The sequence below is a fragment of the Pongo pygmaeus genome, chromosome X, assembly GCF_028885625.2.
Source record: "Pongo pygmaeus isolate AG05252 chromosome X, NHGRI_mPonPyg2-v2.0_pri, whole genome shotgun sequence".
Classification (NCBI taxonomy): Eukaryota; Metazoa; Chordata; class Mammalia; order Primates; family Hominidae; genus Pongo; species Pongo pygmaeus.
In genome coordinates, this window is record NC_072396.2 from 96,365,591 (window position 1) to 96,385,832 (window position 20,242).

Here is a 20,242-nt window from a genome sequence, read left to right on the forward strand (position 1 = left end):
AATGTTTTGATTCCTAAGGTTTTCGTTACCTCTATAATAAAGCCAACATTATGACTTTCGCTGTTGTAAATTTTCAAATTAATATTTCTTTGATCCAGTAGTAACCTAATTTTTATTGAAACTCCAGGCACAGAGGAATATGGATGGAAATTTTAATATACAGGGATACATAATTAATTTTATATTTGCAACATTTATTTCACTGCAAATAAGATGCTCATTATGTTAATCACATTGCAGCTTCTCTGTTTGTAGCGCATATGGTTTGGCTGTGTCCCCACCCAAATCTGATCTTGAATTATAGTCCCCATAATCCCCACGTGTCACAGGAGGGACCTGGTAGGAGGTAATTGAATCATGGGGACGGTTACCCCCATACTGTTCTTATGATAACGAGTGAGTTCTCAAGAGATCTGATGGTTTTATAAGGGGCTTTTCCCCCTTTGCTTGACACTTCTCCTTCCTCCTGCCATGTGAAGAAGGATGTGTCTGCTTTTCCTTCCACCATGATGGTAAGTTTCATGGGGCCTTTCCAGCCCTGTGGAACTGTGAGTCAATTAAACCTCTTTCCTTTATAAATTACCCAGTCTTGGGCAGTTCTTTACAGCAGCATGAGAACAAACTAATATAGTAGCCTTAACCTTACATACAATTTGAATAGAAAATTTGATTCGAGCTTCACTATTTTTGTAGTTCAGACTCTATGCAATCTACACAAGTACAACACTGCTACAGTATATTAGTTTTGCACTCAATAGGAGATTCACTGGGGTGATTTGAATTATACATCAAGAAGAATTGAATCTTTTCGGCACATTTTGTAGAATTTTTTAAAGTTAGCATTATTCAAAGAGGTATTGGTTTATTAATTTGACACCACAGTCTTCCGTACACTGATTTTATTTTTTTCATACTGATTCTGCCATATCCTGTGACCTTCAGTATAAACTACTGTGTGGCTCTGCATAAGAAAATAAGAAACTTGTTCTCAAAAGTTAGCCTGTATCATGGTTGCATATGCTAGTCCATGCTATAGGTGGCATAGGCCTGTCGTCCTAGCTGAGATGGGATGACTGCTAGAGCCCAGGATTTTGGGGTTGTACTGAGCTATGATCTTTCCACTGCACTCCTGCCTGGGCTGCCTAGTGAGAACATGTCTCTTAAAGAAAAAAAAAAAAGCCCATAAGAACAGGATAAACATTAGTTTTCAGATGAATTGAATCTTGACTGATCAGATTTTATTTGTATTAGGAAGCATAATAAACATTGTAATTCACTGAATTAAGGAGGAGATATATGCATATGCATAGTGATACTTACATGCAATATTATATTTCAATTGACTCTAGTAGTAAAGATATCTGATTATTTCTAAACAAATGTCTTTGAAAATGTTTTCACTTCTCATTTATTCCAAGAAATAACACTTTTATTTTAAAATGGCTTCATTAATGCAGCTTTATTACATGACTTTAAAATTTACACATAATAAAACTGCAACTGTTACTTCTTTATTGAAGTAAATGGCAATTATAGATTGATGCATGGTACTTGATCAACAAATGTTACGCCAACACTGTGAATTTTATGGTGAGTTCTATTGACCTTTAAGCTCTTCAAACATCATCTAGTTATTTGGAATTCTCATTTACATTTAGCCAGATATTTCTAGCTCATATTTAGTACTTAAAATTTGTTTTAGGAATATAAAGGAGATATTAAAATATGTGTGTATGCAATAATGTAGCATGTTTCAGTATTGTTCTCATGATAAATTTTAGTAATATTTATGAAACTCAAACGAGATTTTTTTTTTCTTTAAAATGTATGTTTTCTTAATTTTGTGGTGAAAGAAGCCTAGTTATTTCTATTGTTTTAGTTTACTAATTAAAATATTTGCTAGTCATTAATTCAGAAAATAATGTTAAAAAACTCAATTATACTCTAAGAATTTATGCAAACATAATTTTTATTATTATTGAATTTGTGTAAGTAAAAATAATGATGCCTAAACTACTGTTTTTAAATTTATTAACAAATAAATTTAATCACGGAATATTTAATAGCCTAAAAACAATCTTCTTGTTAAAAACACACTTAACTTGTGAGATATGTTCATCTTCCATATTAGACAAATTATGTTTTAAGTTACACATTAGACATATTATATAACTAGTCATTCATAATATAAAATTTGGTTGGATTATTTATTTTAAAAATTAGTTTCAGTCATAATGATTCACATAGACTAGTATTTCAGATGACAAGGACTATGCTGATCTGTTTAGTATAAACATCTTGGGCAGTGTTGATGCTTTAAAAATGTCAATGATAAACCTTTAAACCTTAATTAAAAATTACTCTGAGATTTAGAGATACATTTCAAGATGAGCCTTTAGCTTACACAAAAAAGTCCTAATAATTATAATGAATGCATTTCTTAGTGGTTGTTAGCTTATAAGATATATATATATATATATATATATATGTACTCCCTTACAGTGTGAAAATGGTTCTTTTTCTGGACCATTTCTCATGTGATGAATTCAAGAAATTCTTCACATTCAGTCTTAAAAGTTTTATGCCGAATATGCTTATTGTTCTGAATTTTAAGGAAAATTAACCAATATTTGACTTTGGTGGTTTATAAACCAATTTTCACTTTTCAATTTGGGAACTAAAAGTCTTGAATAAGTTGTTAAAATGTGTTTGTTTTCTTTTTTATTGTTGTCACGTCCCTTGTTTTGCTTCTTTTATTTGTACCTTCCATACTATTAGAAGTAAGTCCAGACCCATTACATTACTTATTTTTTTGACCTTTTTAGTTACCAAATTAGAAAGGATTTTTATCACTAAGCTCTAGACAACACTGAAATTGCAGTCTTTAAAAATGAAAAGCACGTACATTATTACTTTTCTGTTTAAAGCAGTCTTTCTCTTTTTACTTCAGTATATTTGAAAACTCTACACTTAAATATTACGAGTTGATTATTAATTCTAATTAATACAAAATTAGAGTGATTCTGTGTGTGTGTGTGTGTGTGTGTGTGTGTGTGTTTCTTAGCATTGAAACAGAATCCTCATTTAAAGGGTGGGGAATTGCAAAATTCTATTTAGAAGATCAGTCCTCCCCAAAGTGTCTTATGAAAGCACTATTTTAAAAAAATTTTATACTTCAGCTTGTATTACCATTAAATTACATTGCATACAGATGAAACACCTTGCAATGAGAAATAAATGTGCTGTTTGTCAGTGACATTTAAAAATATTGTACAATGCTCTTTTATTGATCCTTATTAGTGCATAGAAACATTACTTTCACCTCTATTTTTCTATTCTGCTTTATTACTTCCATCTAAGAATTTCATGTTTTCGGTTTTATAATATTCTAATTTTATTCAAAATAGATTTTTAACAAATTCAAAATGTTTATCTTTAAGCTTTTATCCATAATGGATATTATTAAATAATTCCTAAAATGCAGATGTGATCAGGAAATTATTTACTAATATTGGCTTTAAAATTTTGTAATGAATAAACTTGAGAGTCATCTGCCCAGATCAATACATATTTGGGTCTTTATAAACATACAATTATTTTGTTTAAAAATAGACTTTGTTACTTGTTCCAGGTCAAGCATGATTTCACAGAGTTTTGAGGAAAGTCAATAACGCAAGGCTTGAATTTATCTAGAAAATAATGACAATAATCTCTAATCCCTTATGTCCTAATCATGAGAAATAATATAAAATTTTAGGTGAAGACAATGGTATTACAGAAAAAGTTTCTTAAACCATGATAAGAATAATTCTATTGGGCCATTCTCATGCTAGTGCCTGCTGATTTTGGGTTTTTCCTATTACCATTTTATATATCAGAATTTGGAGACAGAGCAACCTGTTAAGTCAAAAACAATGTCTTTCCTTGCTCTACACTTACAGTAGGAGGCTGCATGAAAGAAACTGGTATGTCAGTAGAGGACTGTACTTAGCCATCACAGGTGACAAAGCTAGAAAATTTACTGAGTTACTGCAAAATGTTAAGTTTAACAACACATTTCCTTTGTGGAAAGGACCAATCATTACTTCCCAGGAAGCCAACATATTGCATAGGCTTGGTCCGATTCTATAAAAATGTATTACAAAATACAAATGTGAAGGAGCAGCAGTCTTTGTATGTCTCAATTATCACATTCTTTGTAAAGTGAAGTAGAAAATATATTGCAATACCTTACAAATTATATTTATTTAGGTATGCTAATATAATGTTGTAGAAATAAGAGAAAATATTTATTGTGTTTAACTTTATTAAAATTTCTTTTTAGCTTTCATACCTGGACTAAAGAAAGGTACAGTAGAAATCAACACAAACCATCACCATGTTGCATGTTTCATTTTAAAATGAAGTGCTGATTTGTGTTTAAGAACTGTTTACCTTTTTGCTTCTCATAAAACATCAACTGTTTGCTTCAAACACATTTTTGATATATTTAAAATATCTGAAATCTAGGAAGGGCATTCAGTCAGTTGGATATCTTATATATCTGAATGCTTTTTCTAAATTATGTGTCATCAATCTTTAGATAATAAAATAAATGTGAGCCTATAGTTATTTATTTGGCTTAAAGTAGTTGCTTTCAAATTACCTATGAATTTATTATTCATTTCTCTCCTCTGATAGTATAAGCATTTTCAGTATTTTGTTTGAGCAGCCATTAAAGATACAATTATATTTTTCTGTATTCTATTCCAATTTGATCTATAAATTGTATATGTTTTATAAATTACTAACAAAATACAGTTTACATTGTTTATGAATTTGTAAATAATATGTAATATGCATTTTCTTTGCCAAATTACAACACATGGATTACATGTAAACCTATGATAAGTTAAGGTTGACAGACAAAATATTTCTAAAAACATGGAGTTTAAGCAATCAGTTGAAAAATATATATATTTTTTGTGCTGATAAAATTTTAAAATGCTGCAGGATATATTGAATGTTCTAAATATATTTGCACTCATTGTGTATATGCGCACATTTCTTTGTTGTCCACTTTATATTTGGTGATGTTTCTGTCCTATTGTTCCACTGTTCTTTATAACAATAATTTATTTCACTCATACACTTTTATCTTAAACTGTAATGTATAATACATTGATGTTTTGATGAAATAGAAATAGCACTTAAAGAAAAAATTTTCCTGAAATCAGTCATAAACCTGAATTGTTATGTAAGGAAGAAACTTACCTTTAATCTTTAATTTTAACATATTAGCAATATTAACAACATACTTTATCAATTTTTGGTATTTTGAAAGTAAAATGTTGCTTTTGACTTTTTACATTGTGTTGGGGTAGTTCTTCTGTTCTTCTATAATCAGTTCTAATGTCCGTGATACATTTTTGGCTATCATCTAAATAATGAAGTGTGATCTCATTTGTCCATCTTTGCTTTGGTTGCCTGTGCCTGTTGGGTAATGCTCAAAGAGTTTTTGCACACTCAAATTTCCTGAGGAGTTTCACCAAAGTGTTCTTCTAGTAATTTCATAGTTTGAAGTCTTAGAGTTAAGTCTTTAATATGCATTAATTTGATTTTTTTGCATATGGCAAGAGATAGCGGTCTAGTTTCATTCTTCTGCATATGGATATCCAGTTTTCCAGGTAGCATTGATTGAAGAAACTTTCCTTTCCCTAATGTATGTTCTTGGAACATTTGTTGAAAATGAGTTTACTGTAGATGTATGAATTTATTTCTGGGTTTTCTATTCTGTTCCGTTGGTCTATATGTCTGTTTTTATGCCAGTACCATACTATTTTGGTTAGTATAGCTCTGTAGTATAATTTGACATCAGGTAATGTGATTTCTCCAATGTAGTTTTTTTTTGCTTAGGATAGCTTTGGCTATTCTGTGTATTTTGTGGTTCCATATAAGTTTTAGAATTTTTTTTTCAATTAATGTGAAGAATGTCGTGATTATTTTACAGGGGTTTGCATTGAATCTGTAGATTACTTTGGGAGTATGAATATCTTAACAATATTTATTTTTCCACATACATGTAATATCTTTTCATTTTTTGTGTCTTCAATTTCTTTCATCAAAGTTTTATGGTGTTCATTGTAGAGAATTTCACTTCCTTGATTAAGTTATCATGTTTTATTTTATTTGTAGCTATTGTAAATGGGATAAATTTCTTGATTCCTTAATGTTGGCACATAAACATGTTACTGGTTTTTGTATGTTGATTTTGGATATGAAATCAATATTCATCAGTGATATTGGCCTGTTTTCTTTTTCTGATATGTTGTTGGATTTTGGATACGAAATCAATATACAAAATTACTAAATTTGTTTATCAGTTCTAATCATTTTCTTGTAGAGTCTTTAGGTTTTTCTAAATATAATATCATATCATTAACAAACAAGAATAATTTTACTTCTTCCATTTCAACTTGGATGCCCTTTATTTCTTTCTCTTGTCTGATTGCTCTAGCTAGGACTTCCAGTACTATGTTGAATGACACTGGTGACAGTGATCCTCCTTATCATGTTCCAGATCTTAGAGAAAACACTTTTCGTTTTTTCCCCATTCAGTATGATACTAGCTGTAGGTCTGTTGTATATGGCCTTTATTATACTGAGGTATGTTCATCCTATACCCAATTCTTAGAGAATTTTTTTAAATGAAGGAATGTCGAATTTATCAAGTAATTTTTCAGCATCAATTGAAATAATCATATGATTTTTGTCTTTTATTCTGTTGATATGATGAATCACATAGATTGATTTGCATACATTGAGCCATCTTTGCATCTCTAGGTTAAATCCCACTTGGTCATGATGAATGATGTTTTTAATGTGTTGTTGAATCCAGTTTGCTAATATTTTGTTGAAGATTTTTGCATCAATACTCATCAGTGGTATTGGCCTGTTTTCTTTTTCTGATATGTTGTTGGTTTTGGTATCAGGGTAATATTAGCCTCATAGAATAAGTTTTGTAGTGTTGCCTCCTTCTCTATTTTCTAGAATAGTTTGAATAGAATTGGTATTAGTTCTTTCTTAAATATTTGTTAGAAGTCAGCAGTGAAGCCCTCTGGTCCTCAGCTATTTTTCTGCTGGAAGATTTTTTTTCTTTTTTTTTTTTTTTTTTTAACTTTTAAGTTCGGGTGTACAAGTATAGGTTTGTTACACAGGTAAACTTGTGTCACGGGGATTTGTTGCACAATTGGTTTCATCAACCAGGTTTTAAGCCTAGCACCCATTAGTTGTTTTTCCTGATCCTCTCTCTCCTCCCACCCTCCATCCTCCAAGAGACCCCAGTGTGTGTTGTTATCTTCTATGTGTCCATGTGTTCTCATAATTTCTCTCTCACTAATAAGTGAGAACATGTGGTATTTGGTTTTCTGGCCCTGTGTTATTTCGGTAAAAATAATGGCCTTCGGCTCAATTCATGTTCCTGCAAAATACATAATCTTGTTCTTTTTTATGGCTGCATAGTATTCCATGGTGTATATGCACTACATATTCTTTACCCAGTCTATAATTGATTGACATTTAAGTTGATACCATATCTTTGCTATTGTGAGCAGTGCTGCAGTGAACATATGCATGCATGTGTCTTTATAACAGAATGATTTATATTCCTTTGGATGTATCTCAGTAATGGGATTGCTAGGTCAAATGTTATTTCTGTCTTTAGGTCTTTGAGTAATTGCCACACTGTCTTCCACAGTGGCTGAAATAATTTACGCTGTCACCACCAGTGGATAAGTTTTCCTGTTTCTCTATAACCTCACCAGGGTTTCTTACTATTTGACTTTTTAATTGTAGCCATTCTGACTGGTGTGAGATAGTATCTCATTGTGGATTTGATTTGCATTTCTCTAACAATCAACGTTGTTGAGCTCTTTTCATATGATTGTTGGCCACATGTATGTCTTCTTTTGAAAAGTGTCTGTTCATGTATTTTGCCAACTTTTTAATGGAGTTGTTTTTTTTCTTTGTAATTTTTTTTAAGTTCATTATGGATGCTGGATATTAGACCTTTGTCAGATACATAGTTTGCAAAAATTTTCTGTCATTCCATAGATTGTTTGTTTACTCTGTTGATAGTTTATTTTTGCTACGCAGCAGCCGTTTCATTTACTTAGATCTCATTTGTCAATTTTTGCTTCTGTTGCAATTGCTTTTGGAATTTTTGTTATGAAACTTTTGCCAGTGCCTGTATCCTGAATGGTACTGCCTAGGTTGTCTTCCAGGAATTTTATAGTTTTGGGTTTTACGTTTAAGTCTTTAATCCATCTTGAGTTTATTTTTGTATATAGTGTAAGGAAGGGGTCCAGTTTCAATCTTCTGCATATGCCAGTTATGTCAACACCATTTATTGAATAGAAAATCCTTTCCTCAGAGCTTTTTTTTTTTTTTTGGTCAGGTTTGTCAAAAATCAGAGAGTTGTAGGTGTGTGGTCTTATTTCTGGGTTCTCTATTCTATTCCATTTGTCTATGTGTCTGTTCCTGTACCAGTGCCATGCCATTCTGTTTACTATAATCCTGTAGTATAGTATAGTTTGAAGTCAGGTAGCATGATACCTCTGGCTTTGTTCATTTTGTTTAGGGTTACCTTGGCTATTAGGGCTATTTTTGGTACCATATAAATTTTAAAATAGTTTTTTAAATTTTTATTTCTGTAAAGAATATCATTGATAATTTAATAGGAATAGCATTGAATGTATACATTGTTTTGGGCAAGAGCATAAAATGTTTTTCCATTTCTTTGTGTCATCTCTGATTTCTTTGAGCAGTGGCTTGTAGTTCTCCTTGTAGAAACTTTTCACCTCCCTGGTTAGCTGTATTCCAAGGTATTTTATTCTTTTTGTGGCAAATGTGAATAGGCATTTGTTTGTGGCTCTCAGCTTAACTGTTGTTGATGTATAGAATGCCAGCAATTTTTGCCCATTGATTTTGTGTCCTGAGACTTTGGTGAAGTTGCTTAACAGCTTCAGAAGCTTCGGAGCTGACAAAATGGTTGTTTTTGTTTTGTTTTGTTTTGTTTTGTTTTTAGATATAGGGTCATGTCATCTGCAAACAGATAGTTTGACTTCCTCTCTACTGGAAGATTTTTATTATGGCTTTGAGCTCATTATTTGTTATGGATATGTTCAGGTTTTGGATTTCTTAATGGTTTAAACTTGATAGGCTATATGTGTCTAGGATTTGTCAATTTCTTCTAGCTTTTTCCATTTATTGGCATATAGTTGCTAATAATGGCCATTAATCATCTTTTGAATTCCTGTGGTATCAGTTGTAATGTCTCCTTTTACATCTCTGGTTTTATTCAGGTCTTCTCTCTTTTCTCTTAGTCTGGCTAAAGGCTTGTCAATTTTGTTTAACTTTTAACAAAACAACCTTTTGATTTCATTGATCTTTTGTATTGATTTCTTTGTTTTGATTTCATTGATTTATCTTCTATTATTATTCTTTTACTTCTACTAATATTGGATTTTGTTTGCTCTTGCTTTTCCTTTTGTTTAAGATGCATCATTAGGTTGTTTACTTGAAGTTTTTCTCATTTTTTAGTGTAGGCACTTACAGTTATAAACTTCCCTCTAAGTAATGCTATTGCTATATCCCATAGGGTTCAGTATGTTGTGTGTCCAGTATAATTTGTTTCAAGAATTTTTTCAAATTTCTTTTTAATTTCTGCATTAACATACTGATCATTCAGCAGCATATTGTTTAATTTCTGTTTGAGTGTATGGTTTCCAAAATTCCTCTTATAATTAATTTCTAGTTTTATTCCACTGTGGTGAGAGAAGGTGCTTGATAATTTTTTATTTTTTTGAATGTTTTAAGAATTGTTTTTTGAACTAATATATGGCCTTTCCTTGAGAATGATCTATTTGCTGAGGAGAAAAATGTGTATTCTTCAGCAGATGGGTGAAACTTTCTGTAACTATTAGGTTTTTTTGTTCTATAGTGAGGATTAAGTTCAATTTTTTTTGCTGTTGCTATTGTTGTTGATTTTCTGTCTGAAAGCTCCAATGCTGAAAGTGTGGTGTTTAAGTCTCCACCTATTATTGTATTGGAGCCTATCTCTATCTGTGGCTCAACAATATTTGCTATATATATCTAAGTGCTGTAGTATTGAGTACATATATATTTACAATTGTTATATCCTTTTCCTGAATTGACCCATTTATCATTATATAGTGACTTTCTTTGTCTCATAGTTTTTATATTGAAATATAGTTTGTCTGATATAAGTCTAGCTACTACCACTCTTTTTTAATTTTTATTGGCATGGAATATCTTTTACCATCTGTTTATTTGCAATGTATGAGTGCCTTTAAATGTGAAGTATGTTTCTTGTAGGCAATAGATTATATAGTTTTTTTAATCCATTAATCCACTCTATGCCTTTTGATTGGAAAGTTTAGTTGTTTTTACATTGAATGTTATTATTAACAAATAAGGGCTTATTCTTGCCATATTGTTATTTGTTTTCTGTTCATTTTGTGGCCTTCTCTTCCTTCTTTCCTTCCTTTTTTCTTTCTTTTAGTTAAGATGATTTTCTCTGGTGATACAATTTATTTTTTTTTTAATTTTTTGTCAGTCAGTTATCTGTTTTTTGATTTAAGGTTACCATGAAACTTGCAAATACTATCTTATAACCCATTATTTTAAGCTAATAATAATTTAACGCTGTATAAACAAACAGAAAAACGTAGAGAAAACTCATAAACACTCTACATTTTATTACCCTACTTTTTAATCTTTTGTTGTTTTTATTTATATATTGTTGTACTGTCTACGTCTTGAAAAGTTGTAGTTATTATTTTTTATTTGTTCCTGTTTTAATATTTCTACTTCTGATAAGAATAGTTTACACACCACAGTTACAGTGTTATAATATTCTGTATTTTTTGTGTATTTACTATTACCAGTCAGTTTTGTACCTTTGTATGAATTCTTGTTGCTCATTAACATTCTATTCTTTTTAATCGAGGCACTCTCTTTAGTATTTCTTGAAGGACAGGTCTGGTGTTGTTAAAATCCTTCAGCTTTTGTCTTTTGGGGGAAGTCTTTATTTCTCCTTCATGTTTAGAGGATATTTTCACCAGATATACTATTATAGAGTGAAAGCATTTTTTCTCCAGCACTTTAAATATGTCATGCCACTCTCTCATGCCCTGTAAGGTTTCCACTGAAATGTGCTGCCAGATGTATTGGTGCTCCATTGTATGTTATTTGTTTGTTTTCTCTTGCTGCTCTTTCTAAAATAATCCTTTTTTTATTTTTGACCTTTGGGAGTTTGATTATTAAATGCTTCGAGATAGTCTCTTTTGGGTTAAATCTCCTTGATATTCTTTGGGCTTCTTATACTTGGATATTGATAATATTTCACTAGGTATTGGAAGTTCTCTTTTATTATTTCTTTGAGAAAACTTCCTACTCATATCTCTTTCTCTACCCCCTCTTTAAGGCCAATTACTCTTAGATTTGCTCTTTTGTGGCTGTTATCTAGATTCTGTAGTTGTATGTCATTATTTTTATTCTTTTTTCTTTTGTCTCCTCTGTGTATTTTCAAATAGCTTATCTTCAAGCTTACTAATTCTTTCTTCTACTTGATCAATTCTGTTATTAAAAGACTGATATTGTTTGGCTGTGTCCCCACTCAAATCTCATTTTGAATTGTAGCTCCCATAATTCCCATGTGTTGTGGGAGGGACCCAGAGGGAGGTAATTTAATCATGGAGATGGGCTTTTCCCATGCTGTTCTCATGACAGTGAATGTTTCATGAGATCTGATGGTTTTATAAAGGAGAGTTCCCCTACATAAGCTCTCTCTTGCCTGCTGCCATGTGAGATGTAACTTTGCTCTTCCTTGCCTTCCACCATGATTTTGAGGCCTCCCCAACCACGTGGAACTGTGGTTAAACTTCTGTTACCTTATAAGTTACCTAGTCTCATGTGTGTCTTTATCAGCAGTGTGAGAATGGACTCATACAAAGACTCTTATGCATTCTTCAGTATGTTAATTGCATTTTTCAGCACCAGAATTTTTACTTGATTCATTCTAATTATTTCAATCTCCTTGTTAAATTTATCTAACAGACTTCTAAATTTCTTCTCTGTGTTATTATTGAATTTCTTTGAGTTCCCTCAAAACGGCTATTTTTAATTCTCTGTCTGAAAGTTCACATATCTCTATTTCTCCAGCATTGGTCCCTGGTGCCTTATTTAGTTTATTTGGTAAGGTCATGTTTTCCTGGATAGTCTTGATATTTATGGATTTTCATCTGTGTCTGGGCATTGAGAAATAAGGTATTTATTGTTATCTTTGCAGTAGGGACTTGTTTATACTCATCTTTCCTAGGAAGGCTTTCCAGATACTTCAAAGAACTTTGATGTTGTGATCTAAAATATATCTGTATTAGAGAATGCAAGAAGCCCGAAGCCCAGGACAACTTTTTAAGAACTAAGTAACTGTGGTTCTTGCAGACTTGTATAGGTACTGCCTTGGTGGTTTTGGACAACATCCAGAAGAATTCTGTAGATTATCAGGCAAAAACTCTTGTTCTCTTTTCTTACTTTCTTCCAAAAAAAAAAAAAAAAAATGGAGTCTCTCTCTCTTTCTCTCTCTGTTCTGAGCTGCCTAGAGTTATTGGTGGAATGACACAAGCACCTCTGTGACCACCACTGCTAGGATTGTGCTGGGTCAGACCTGATGCCAGTACAATACTGGGCCTCACTCAAGGCCTGATATAACCACAACTTGACTACTGCCTATGTTTTCCCAAGGCCCTGGGGCTCTATAATAAGCTGCTGGTAAGGCCTTTCAGGCCTGTGTTCTTCCCTTCAAGATGGTGAATTTCCCCAGGCCCCAGGTATGTCCAGATGTGCCATCCAGGAGCCAGAGACTAGCATTAAATACCTTAGATGTCTAAGTGGTATTCTATTGTACAGCCACTGAGCTGGCACACAAACCACAAGATGCAATCCTCCCCACTCTTCTTTCCTTTTTCCAAAGGTAGAGGAGCTTCACCCTGTGGCCACTGCCAACATGAGGCCATGGAGAATATACTGCCAGGCTTTTGCTGATGTTTCCTTTAGGTCCAAAGTCTCTTCAGTCAGCTTGTGATGATTGATACCTGGCCTGGGACTCACCCTTCAGAACAGTGGGCTCCTCTCTCACCCAGGGCAGGTCCAGAAATGCTGTCCAACATCCATGCCCTAGATATGGGGACCTCAAGGGTCCACTTCATGCTCTACTTCACTGTGGTGAGCTAGTACTTAAGGTCCAAGACAAAGTTCCCTTTTCCCTCCTCATTTCTCAATCAGAGGGAGTCTTACCCCCTACACACACAGCAGGAAATGTGCTGATTGTAGCCTGAGTCCAGCAAGTCTCAGAATTTCACCCAAGGCACTAGAAGTATTGCCTGGGTATTATTGCTGGTCATTAATCTTCTGTGATCATTATTTGTATTTCTGTGGGGTCAGTGGTAATATCTTCTTTGTCATTTCTAATTGTGTTTATTTGGAACTTTTCCCTTTTTGCTGTATGAGTCCACCCAGAAATCTGATATGGTTTGGCTCTGTGTCCCCCTCAAAATCTCATCTCAAATTATAATCCCCATGTTTCCAGAGAGGAACCTGTAATCTCCATGTGTCAAGGGAAGGAGGTGATTGGATCATAGGAGCAGTTTCTCCCATGCTGGCCTTGTGATAATGAATGAGTTCTCACAAAATCTGATGGTTTTATAAGTGTTTGACAGTTTCTCCTTCACATGTTCTTTCTCCTGCCACCTTGTGAAGAAGGTGCTTGCTTCCCCCTTGCCTTCTGCTATGATTATAAGTTTCCTGAGGCCTACCCAGCCATGTGGAACTGTGAGTCAATTAAACTTCTTTCTTTTAAAAATTACCCAGTCTCGAGTATTTATAGCAATGTAAAAATGGACTATTACACAATCTATTTCACTAATTAAAAAAAAAAAAAACCTCCTAGATTCATTCGTCTTTTGAATGTTTCTTCCTGTCTCATTTTCCTTCAGTTCAGCTCTGATTTTGGTTATTTCTTGTCTTCTGCTAGCTTTGGGCTTGGTTTGATCTTGCTTCTCTAGTTTTCTTTAGTTGTGATGTTAGGTGATTCAATTGAGAATTTTTTTAACTTTTAAATGTGGGTATTTAGTGCTATAAATTTCCATTTTAACACTGCCTTAGTTGTGTCCCAGAGATTCTAGTATATTGTATCTGTGTTCTTATGAGTTTCAAATAACTTCTTGATTTCTGCCTCAATTTATTTACCCAAAAGTCATTCATGACCTGAGCAAATTATACAATTTCCATTTAATTGTATGGTTTTGAGCAATTTTCTTAGTCTTGCTTCCTAATTTGATAGTGCAATGATCTGAGGGAGTGATTCTTATTATTTCAGTTCTTTTGCATTTGCTGAGGAGTGTTTTGTGTCCGATTATGTGGTCAATTTTAGAGTATGTGCCAAGTGGCATTGAAAATAATGTACATTCTGTGGTATTTGGGTAGAGATTTCTGTAAATGTCTATTAAGTACATTTGGTCCAGTGCAGAGTTTAGTTCCTAAATATCTTCGTGAATTATCTCTCTAATACTGTCAAAGGGTGTTGAAATCTCCCACTAATATTTTGTGGGAGTCTAAGTCACTTTGATGGTCTCTAAGAACTTGTTTTATGAATCTGAGTGCTAATGTGTTGGGTGCATATATATTTAGGACAGTAAGGTCTTCTTGTTGAGTTGAACCCTTTACCATTATGTGATGCCCATCTTTGTCTTTTTTCTATATTTGTTGGTTTAAAATATGTTTTTTTCTGAAATTAAGATGGAAATCCCTGCTTTTTTGTTTTCCATTTGTTTGTGTATTTTTTTCTATCCCTTTATTTTCAGCTCATGGGTGTCACCGCATGTGAGATGTGTCTCTCAAAGACAGCATAACAATGGGTCTTGGTTCGTTATGCAACTTAACAGTCTGTGCCTTTTAATTGAGGGCATTTAGCTTGTTTACATTCAAGGTTAGTACTGATATGTATGGATTTGATTCTATCATCATCATGTTAGCTGGTTATTCTGCAGACTTGTTTGTGTGGTTCTTCATAGCGTCACTGGCCTGTGTAATTCAGTATGTTTTTGTAGTGGCTGGTAACTGCCTTTCCTTTCCATATTTAGTGCTTCCATCAGAAGCTCTTGTAAAGCAGGTTGGTTGGTAATGAATTCCCTCAGCATTTGCTTGTCTGAAGATAATGTCATTTCTCCTTCACTTGGGAAGCTTAGTTTGGCCAGATATGAAACTCTGGGTTGAAATTTCTTTAAGAATATTGAATATAGACCCCCAACCTTTTCTGGCTTGTGAGGTTTCTGCTGAGAGGTCTGCTGTTTGTATGATGGGGTTCTCTTTTTAGGTGACCTGACTCTTCTCTAGTTGCCTTTAATTTTTTTTTTTATTTTGACCTTGGAGAATCTCATGATTGTGTTCGGAATGATCTTCCTGTAAAGTATCTTACTGAGGTTCTCTGAATTTCCTGAATTTGATTCTTGGCTTGTATAGCTAGGTTGGGGAAGTGACCATGGATGTTATCCTGAAATATGTTTTCAAAGTTGCTTCCATTCTCCTCGTCTTTTTCAGGGACAACAGTGCTTCATAGATTTGTTCTCTTTCCATAATTCCATTTTTTTTGGAGGTTTTATGTATTCCTTTTAATTCTTTTTTCCCTATTCTTGTCTGACTGTATTATTTTAGAAAGCTGACCTTCAAGCTCTGAGATTCATTCCACAGCTTGGTCAATTCTGCTATTAATACTTGTGATTGCATTATGAAATTTTTGTAGTGTGTTTTTCAGCTCTGTGAGCTCAGTTATATTATTTTCTATAAAGACCTATTTTGTTTGTTAGTTGTGTCATTTTATTATGATTCTTACCTTCTTTGAATTGGATTTCAATGTACTCTTGCATCTCAGTGATCTTAGTTTCTATTCAAATTCTGAATTCAATTTCTGTCATGTCAGCTATTTCAGCCCAGTGAAGAACTGTTGCTAGAGAGCTGGTGTGGTCATTTGGAGGAAAGAAGACACTGGCTTTTAGAGTTGTCAGAGTTCTTGCACTGTTCTTTCTTGTCTTTGTGGGCTGATGTTCCTTTGGTCTTCAAAGTTGCTGTTTTGTGAGGTTTTTTTTTAATCCTATTAGATGACCTTAAGGGTTTGGTTGTGGTACAAGCTTGGTTCAGTCAACTGGCTTCATTTCTGGAAGAATTTAGGGGGCCAAGTCTCTGCTCTCAGATTCTATACTACATGCTCTAACTCTGGGAGACTGGTATTGGGCCCTGTCTTTGTTCTCCGGCTCCTCAAAGTGAGGAGCCCAATGTGCTGGGAAGGCTGAAATGCTCCCAGACTACTGATCACTACACTTTGATGGCTGGTGCCAGCCAAAACATTTGGTAGGTCAGTGGCAGTGGGATCTGTCCTTGTTTGCATGTGCCAGCAGCAGTGACAGCGGCAGCACTGTGTGGTACCTGCACGTTGGCTGTGGCAGGGCACTAATGGGTATTGGGGTACTGGTCTCCCTACACACATTCACAGCAGCGACAGAGGCAGCATGGCTCTCTAGGATGGGGATCCCCTCTGGTGACTGTGCATCTGGTCATACTGGTGGTGGTTTTAGCGCAAGGGCTGGATGCTGTCAGGTGCAGGTCTTTGTGCACCCTCTATGTGCATTCATGCAGGCAGAGGTCCACACTCAGGGAATGTGAGGGTCTGCTGTTCTCTGTTCCTAGTTTCACTCTGGAAATAGCATTGGCACAGGGGCAGGGGCCTGGTAAAAGTGGGGCTGCTGGGCTCTGTGCCCACCAAGGCTCTGACTGCAATGACAGTACAGTGAGGAGAGAGGAGGTGGAGTGAACTCATGCTGGCAGCAGTAGAAGGGCAGGGTTCACACACACACACACCCCACACACACACACTGAGGGGACAGGGAATGCAAAAGCCACCTCACACACACTCACCAGCAAGGCAATATGGGGAAGGGCCGTGGGCCTGGGGGTAGATGCAGTTGAGGGAGGGAGGCTGTGAGCTAGTGCATAGCCATGGGCTCTGCTCTGCTGGAGCTCTCTGCCAGTGTGGTGCAGTCCACCAGTGCAGGAGCTATGATGTGGGTCCCCAGGGCACCAGAGGTTGCACTGCAAGGAGGTAGAGTCAGGCTGGGCCTCTGGGACAGGCCAGCAGACCAAGGGGTGCGCGGGTTGGACCATCCGCTTCTGATGGGCCTGCAGAGTTCAGGTCTGACAGTTCCTCTAGGGATAAATTCTCCTATTAGAGCAAGTCAAGCCTGGGGGGTGAGAGTCACTGACCATGCTCTGCTACAGACACTCCTGCACCAAACCCTCTGCGCTCCTCACTGGATGAAATGCTGCCCTTACCACTTCTCTAAGCAGCTCTCTCTGCCAACACAAGTGTCTGTGTTGGTCAAGTGGTTTCTTACTGCTGGGATTCCAGAAGTCCATGGTGAGTGCTAATTGCTCCTTGCCAGTTCAACTTACTTGTTCCCTCAGAGTTACTGGGGGCCAGGAACGAGTCCTGCTGCACAGTAGCCCCTTACAGTATTCCCAGCTTCCTCCCTCTTCAGCCCATTTTTGTCTTCCTTTTGTCCACTCTCAGTGCCTTTCCTCTGAAGATCTGTTAGGAGTGCAGCAGCTGTCAGGATCCCTCAGTGGCAGCCATTCCACCTGGCTGCTTCTAGTTGGCCATCTTGCTCAGCTCCAATCATTTAACCTCTTAAAGTCTGTTTACTTATTTGTAAAATATAAATATCAATAGCAACTATCACAAATAATTTAGCACTGCCCCTTAGACATCGTAGATGTTAAATATTATGCTAATACAATAATAGCATTCTTATTTTTCCATTATTATTTTTTTTCTAGATTGAACTTTTATTGGCTACCCACTTAGCTTTTAGGCAAAATCAATTTCATTTTGTTTTTATTTCAAATATTAATAAAAGAGGTACTGCTTATTTTCATTAACCTGTGAAATATTTTTCTATGAATTAGAAAATACAGCTGTGTGCATAATTCTGTTCTTTTATCATTATTAGTATTTTCAGCCACTTTTAAGAAACAGAGGAGATAATTTTTTTTACGAGTTTATAAAATTATCTTGTAATTGTTAAATACACCCTGAAGTCTCCATTCCCATAACTAAATCCTGTTTGTCTTTTACCTTTAATTAAGCTAACCTCTCTGTTTAGTAATGTCTAACTGTAAAGATGATAGTCCAGGTACCAATGTTTAACTTGCATTTTTTTAGCATATTTTAAAACTTCAGCGAAGTCTTGATGTAAATGAATAGATGTATGTATATAAATCTATGGTTATAGTATCTGTTACCCACACATGTCTTATTAAAATTATTGGGAACATTCTTCCTTTTCTTTGTTTTTCTCTTAGTCTTCAAAGTTTTATGTGTAGACTCCTTATAAATAGTTTAAATCAGATTGTTAGTAATAAAGAGGAATATCACTTTAAGAATCTGACAGCAATATTTGCATTTTAACATCCACGGGAACAGTATATTGTGTCTAACTTAAGTATCTGACACCAAATATTAAACATAATATTTCCTTTCTAATCTTTTCCTTTGATACATTTTAGTGTATGAGGTATTTCAAGGAAAGATGTGAAACATGTAAATTAATTGTCTTTTTTATCCCTCAAAGATAACCAAGGTATTTATTAAATTCCCTGAAGCCGTATGACAAGACATACAGCTAAACTCAAGCTAAATTATCTGGCTCTTGTAAGCTTTATGTTTGACATCATGATAATCCATATTTTGTTCTTTTACAAAAGTGATGCAATGAATTTATAAATTAACACAGAGACATTGGTTACAATAATTTCATAAAGACAAAGAGAAGCCTCACAATTGTGACACCGGGCTTTTTTGACATTCCTTGTACCTAAACAATTTATTACCTTTTACACTATAGTCAGAGGTAGTGAACTATTACTGGAAAAATGGTATTTTCTCCATGCATTGGAATTTGAATTATTCCTCAAAGAGAGTTCTTGCACTGGGTAATGTTCCTCGTGTTGTCACTTGGCCAACAGACTGTACCTTGGCATGGGAAAATTTGTCAGCTTTTTCACATGTGACACAGATGTTGCTTTTAATGATGCATTTAAATAATTTTGCATAGAAAGGGAAGATAGGAGTACATAAAAAGAAAAATAGTTATTCAAGACTTATGAAGTCTCAAGAAACTGGAGAGCCAATAATACACTCTGAATAAGGTCTATGATATTTCACTTATGAAGAATTTACACCCAATTTTCATAAATTACATATTGATGTGTTATAAATTATGTACTTTATTTTATTTATAAAATTATGTCCAATGTTTTGCTAAAGTTCATTATACAAATTCCAAAACAAATAATATTGTTTATTTTAGATTTGGTACTTTAATGACGCCATTCATTTAACATAAATATGTTTCATTGTGAAAGAACATGAGAAGAAAAATGACTTTGTCATACATATATTTTGTTACATTTGATGCAGCAATCCCACTACTGGGTATCTACCCAGAGGAAAAAAGTCATTATATGAAAAGGATACTTGCACATGCATGTTTATAGCAGCACAATTCACAATTGTGAAAATATGGAACCAGCCCAAATGCCCACCAATGAGTGAATAAAGAAAATCAGTGTGTGTGTGTGTGTGTGTGTGTGTGTGTATGCTGGATCGAATGGTACATCTACTTTTAGTTCTTTAAGGTATCTCCATACTGTTTCTCAAAGGGGTTGTACTAATTTAGATTCCCTTCAGCAGTGTAAAAGTGTTCCCTTTTCACCACATCCATGCCAGAATTTTTTCATTATGGCCATGTTTGCCAGAATAAGGTGGTATCACATATATATACATATATATATATGTGTATATATATGTACATACCATGGAATACTACTCAGGCATAAAAAGGAACAAAATAATGGCATTTGCAGCAGCCTGGATGGAATTGGAGACCATTATTCTAAGTGAAGTAACTCAGCAATTGAAAATCAAACCTCATATGTTCTCACTCATAAGTGGGAGCTAAGCTATGAGGACGCAAAGACATAAGAATGATACAATGGACTTTGGGGACTTGGGGGAAAGGGTAGGAGAGGGGTGAGAAATAAAAGACTACACATTGAGTACAGCGTACACTGC

General features: G+C 34.5%; 1 protein-coding gene across 2 annotated transcripts in view; it reads left to right on the forward strand.

Moving 5' to 3' along the window:
• The window catches only part of PCDH11X (protocadherin 11 X-linked), an 837,092-nt gene that overhangs the window by 677,710 nt on the left and 139,140 nt on the right, over positions 1-20,242 (forward strand). Inside the window, exon 9 of one of the 2 annotated variants that reach the window (XM_063660848.1) lies at positions 4,325-4,348. The exons of the other annotated variant lie outside the window; for it this stretch is intronic. Coding sequence (XP_063516918.1) covers positions 4,325-4,348 — 24 coding nt within the window. The remainder of the gene's footprint in view (positions 1-4,324; positions 4,349-20,242) is intronic. 2 annotated transcript variants of the gene reach the window in all.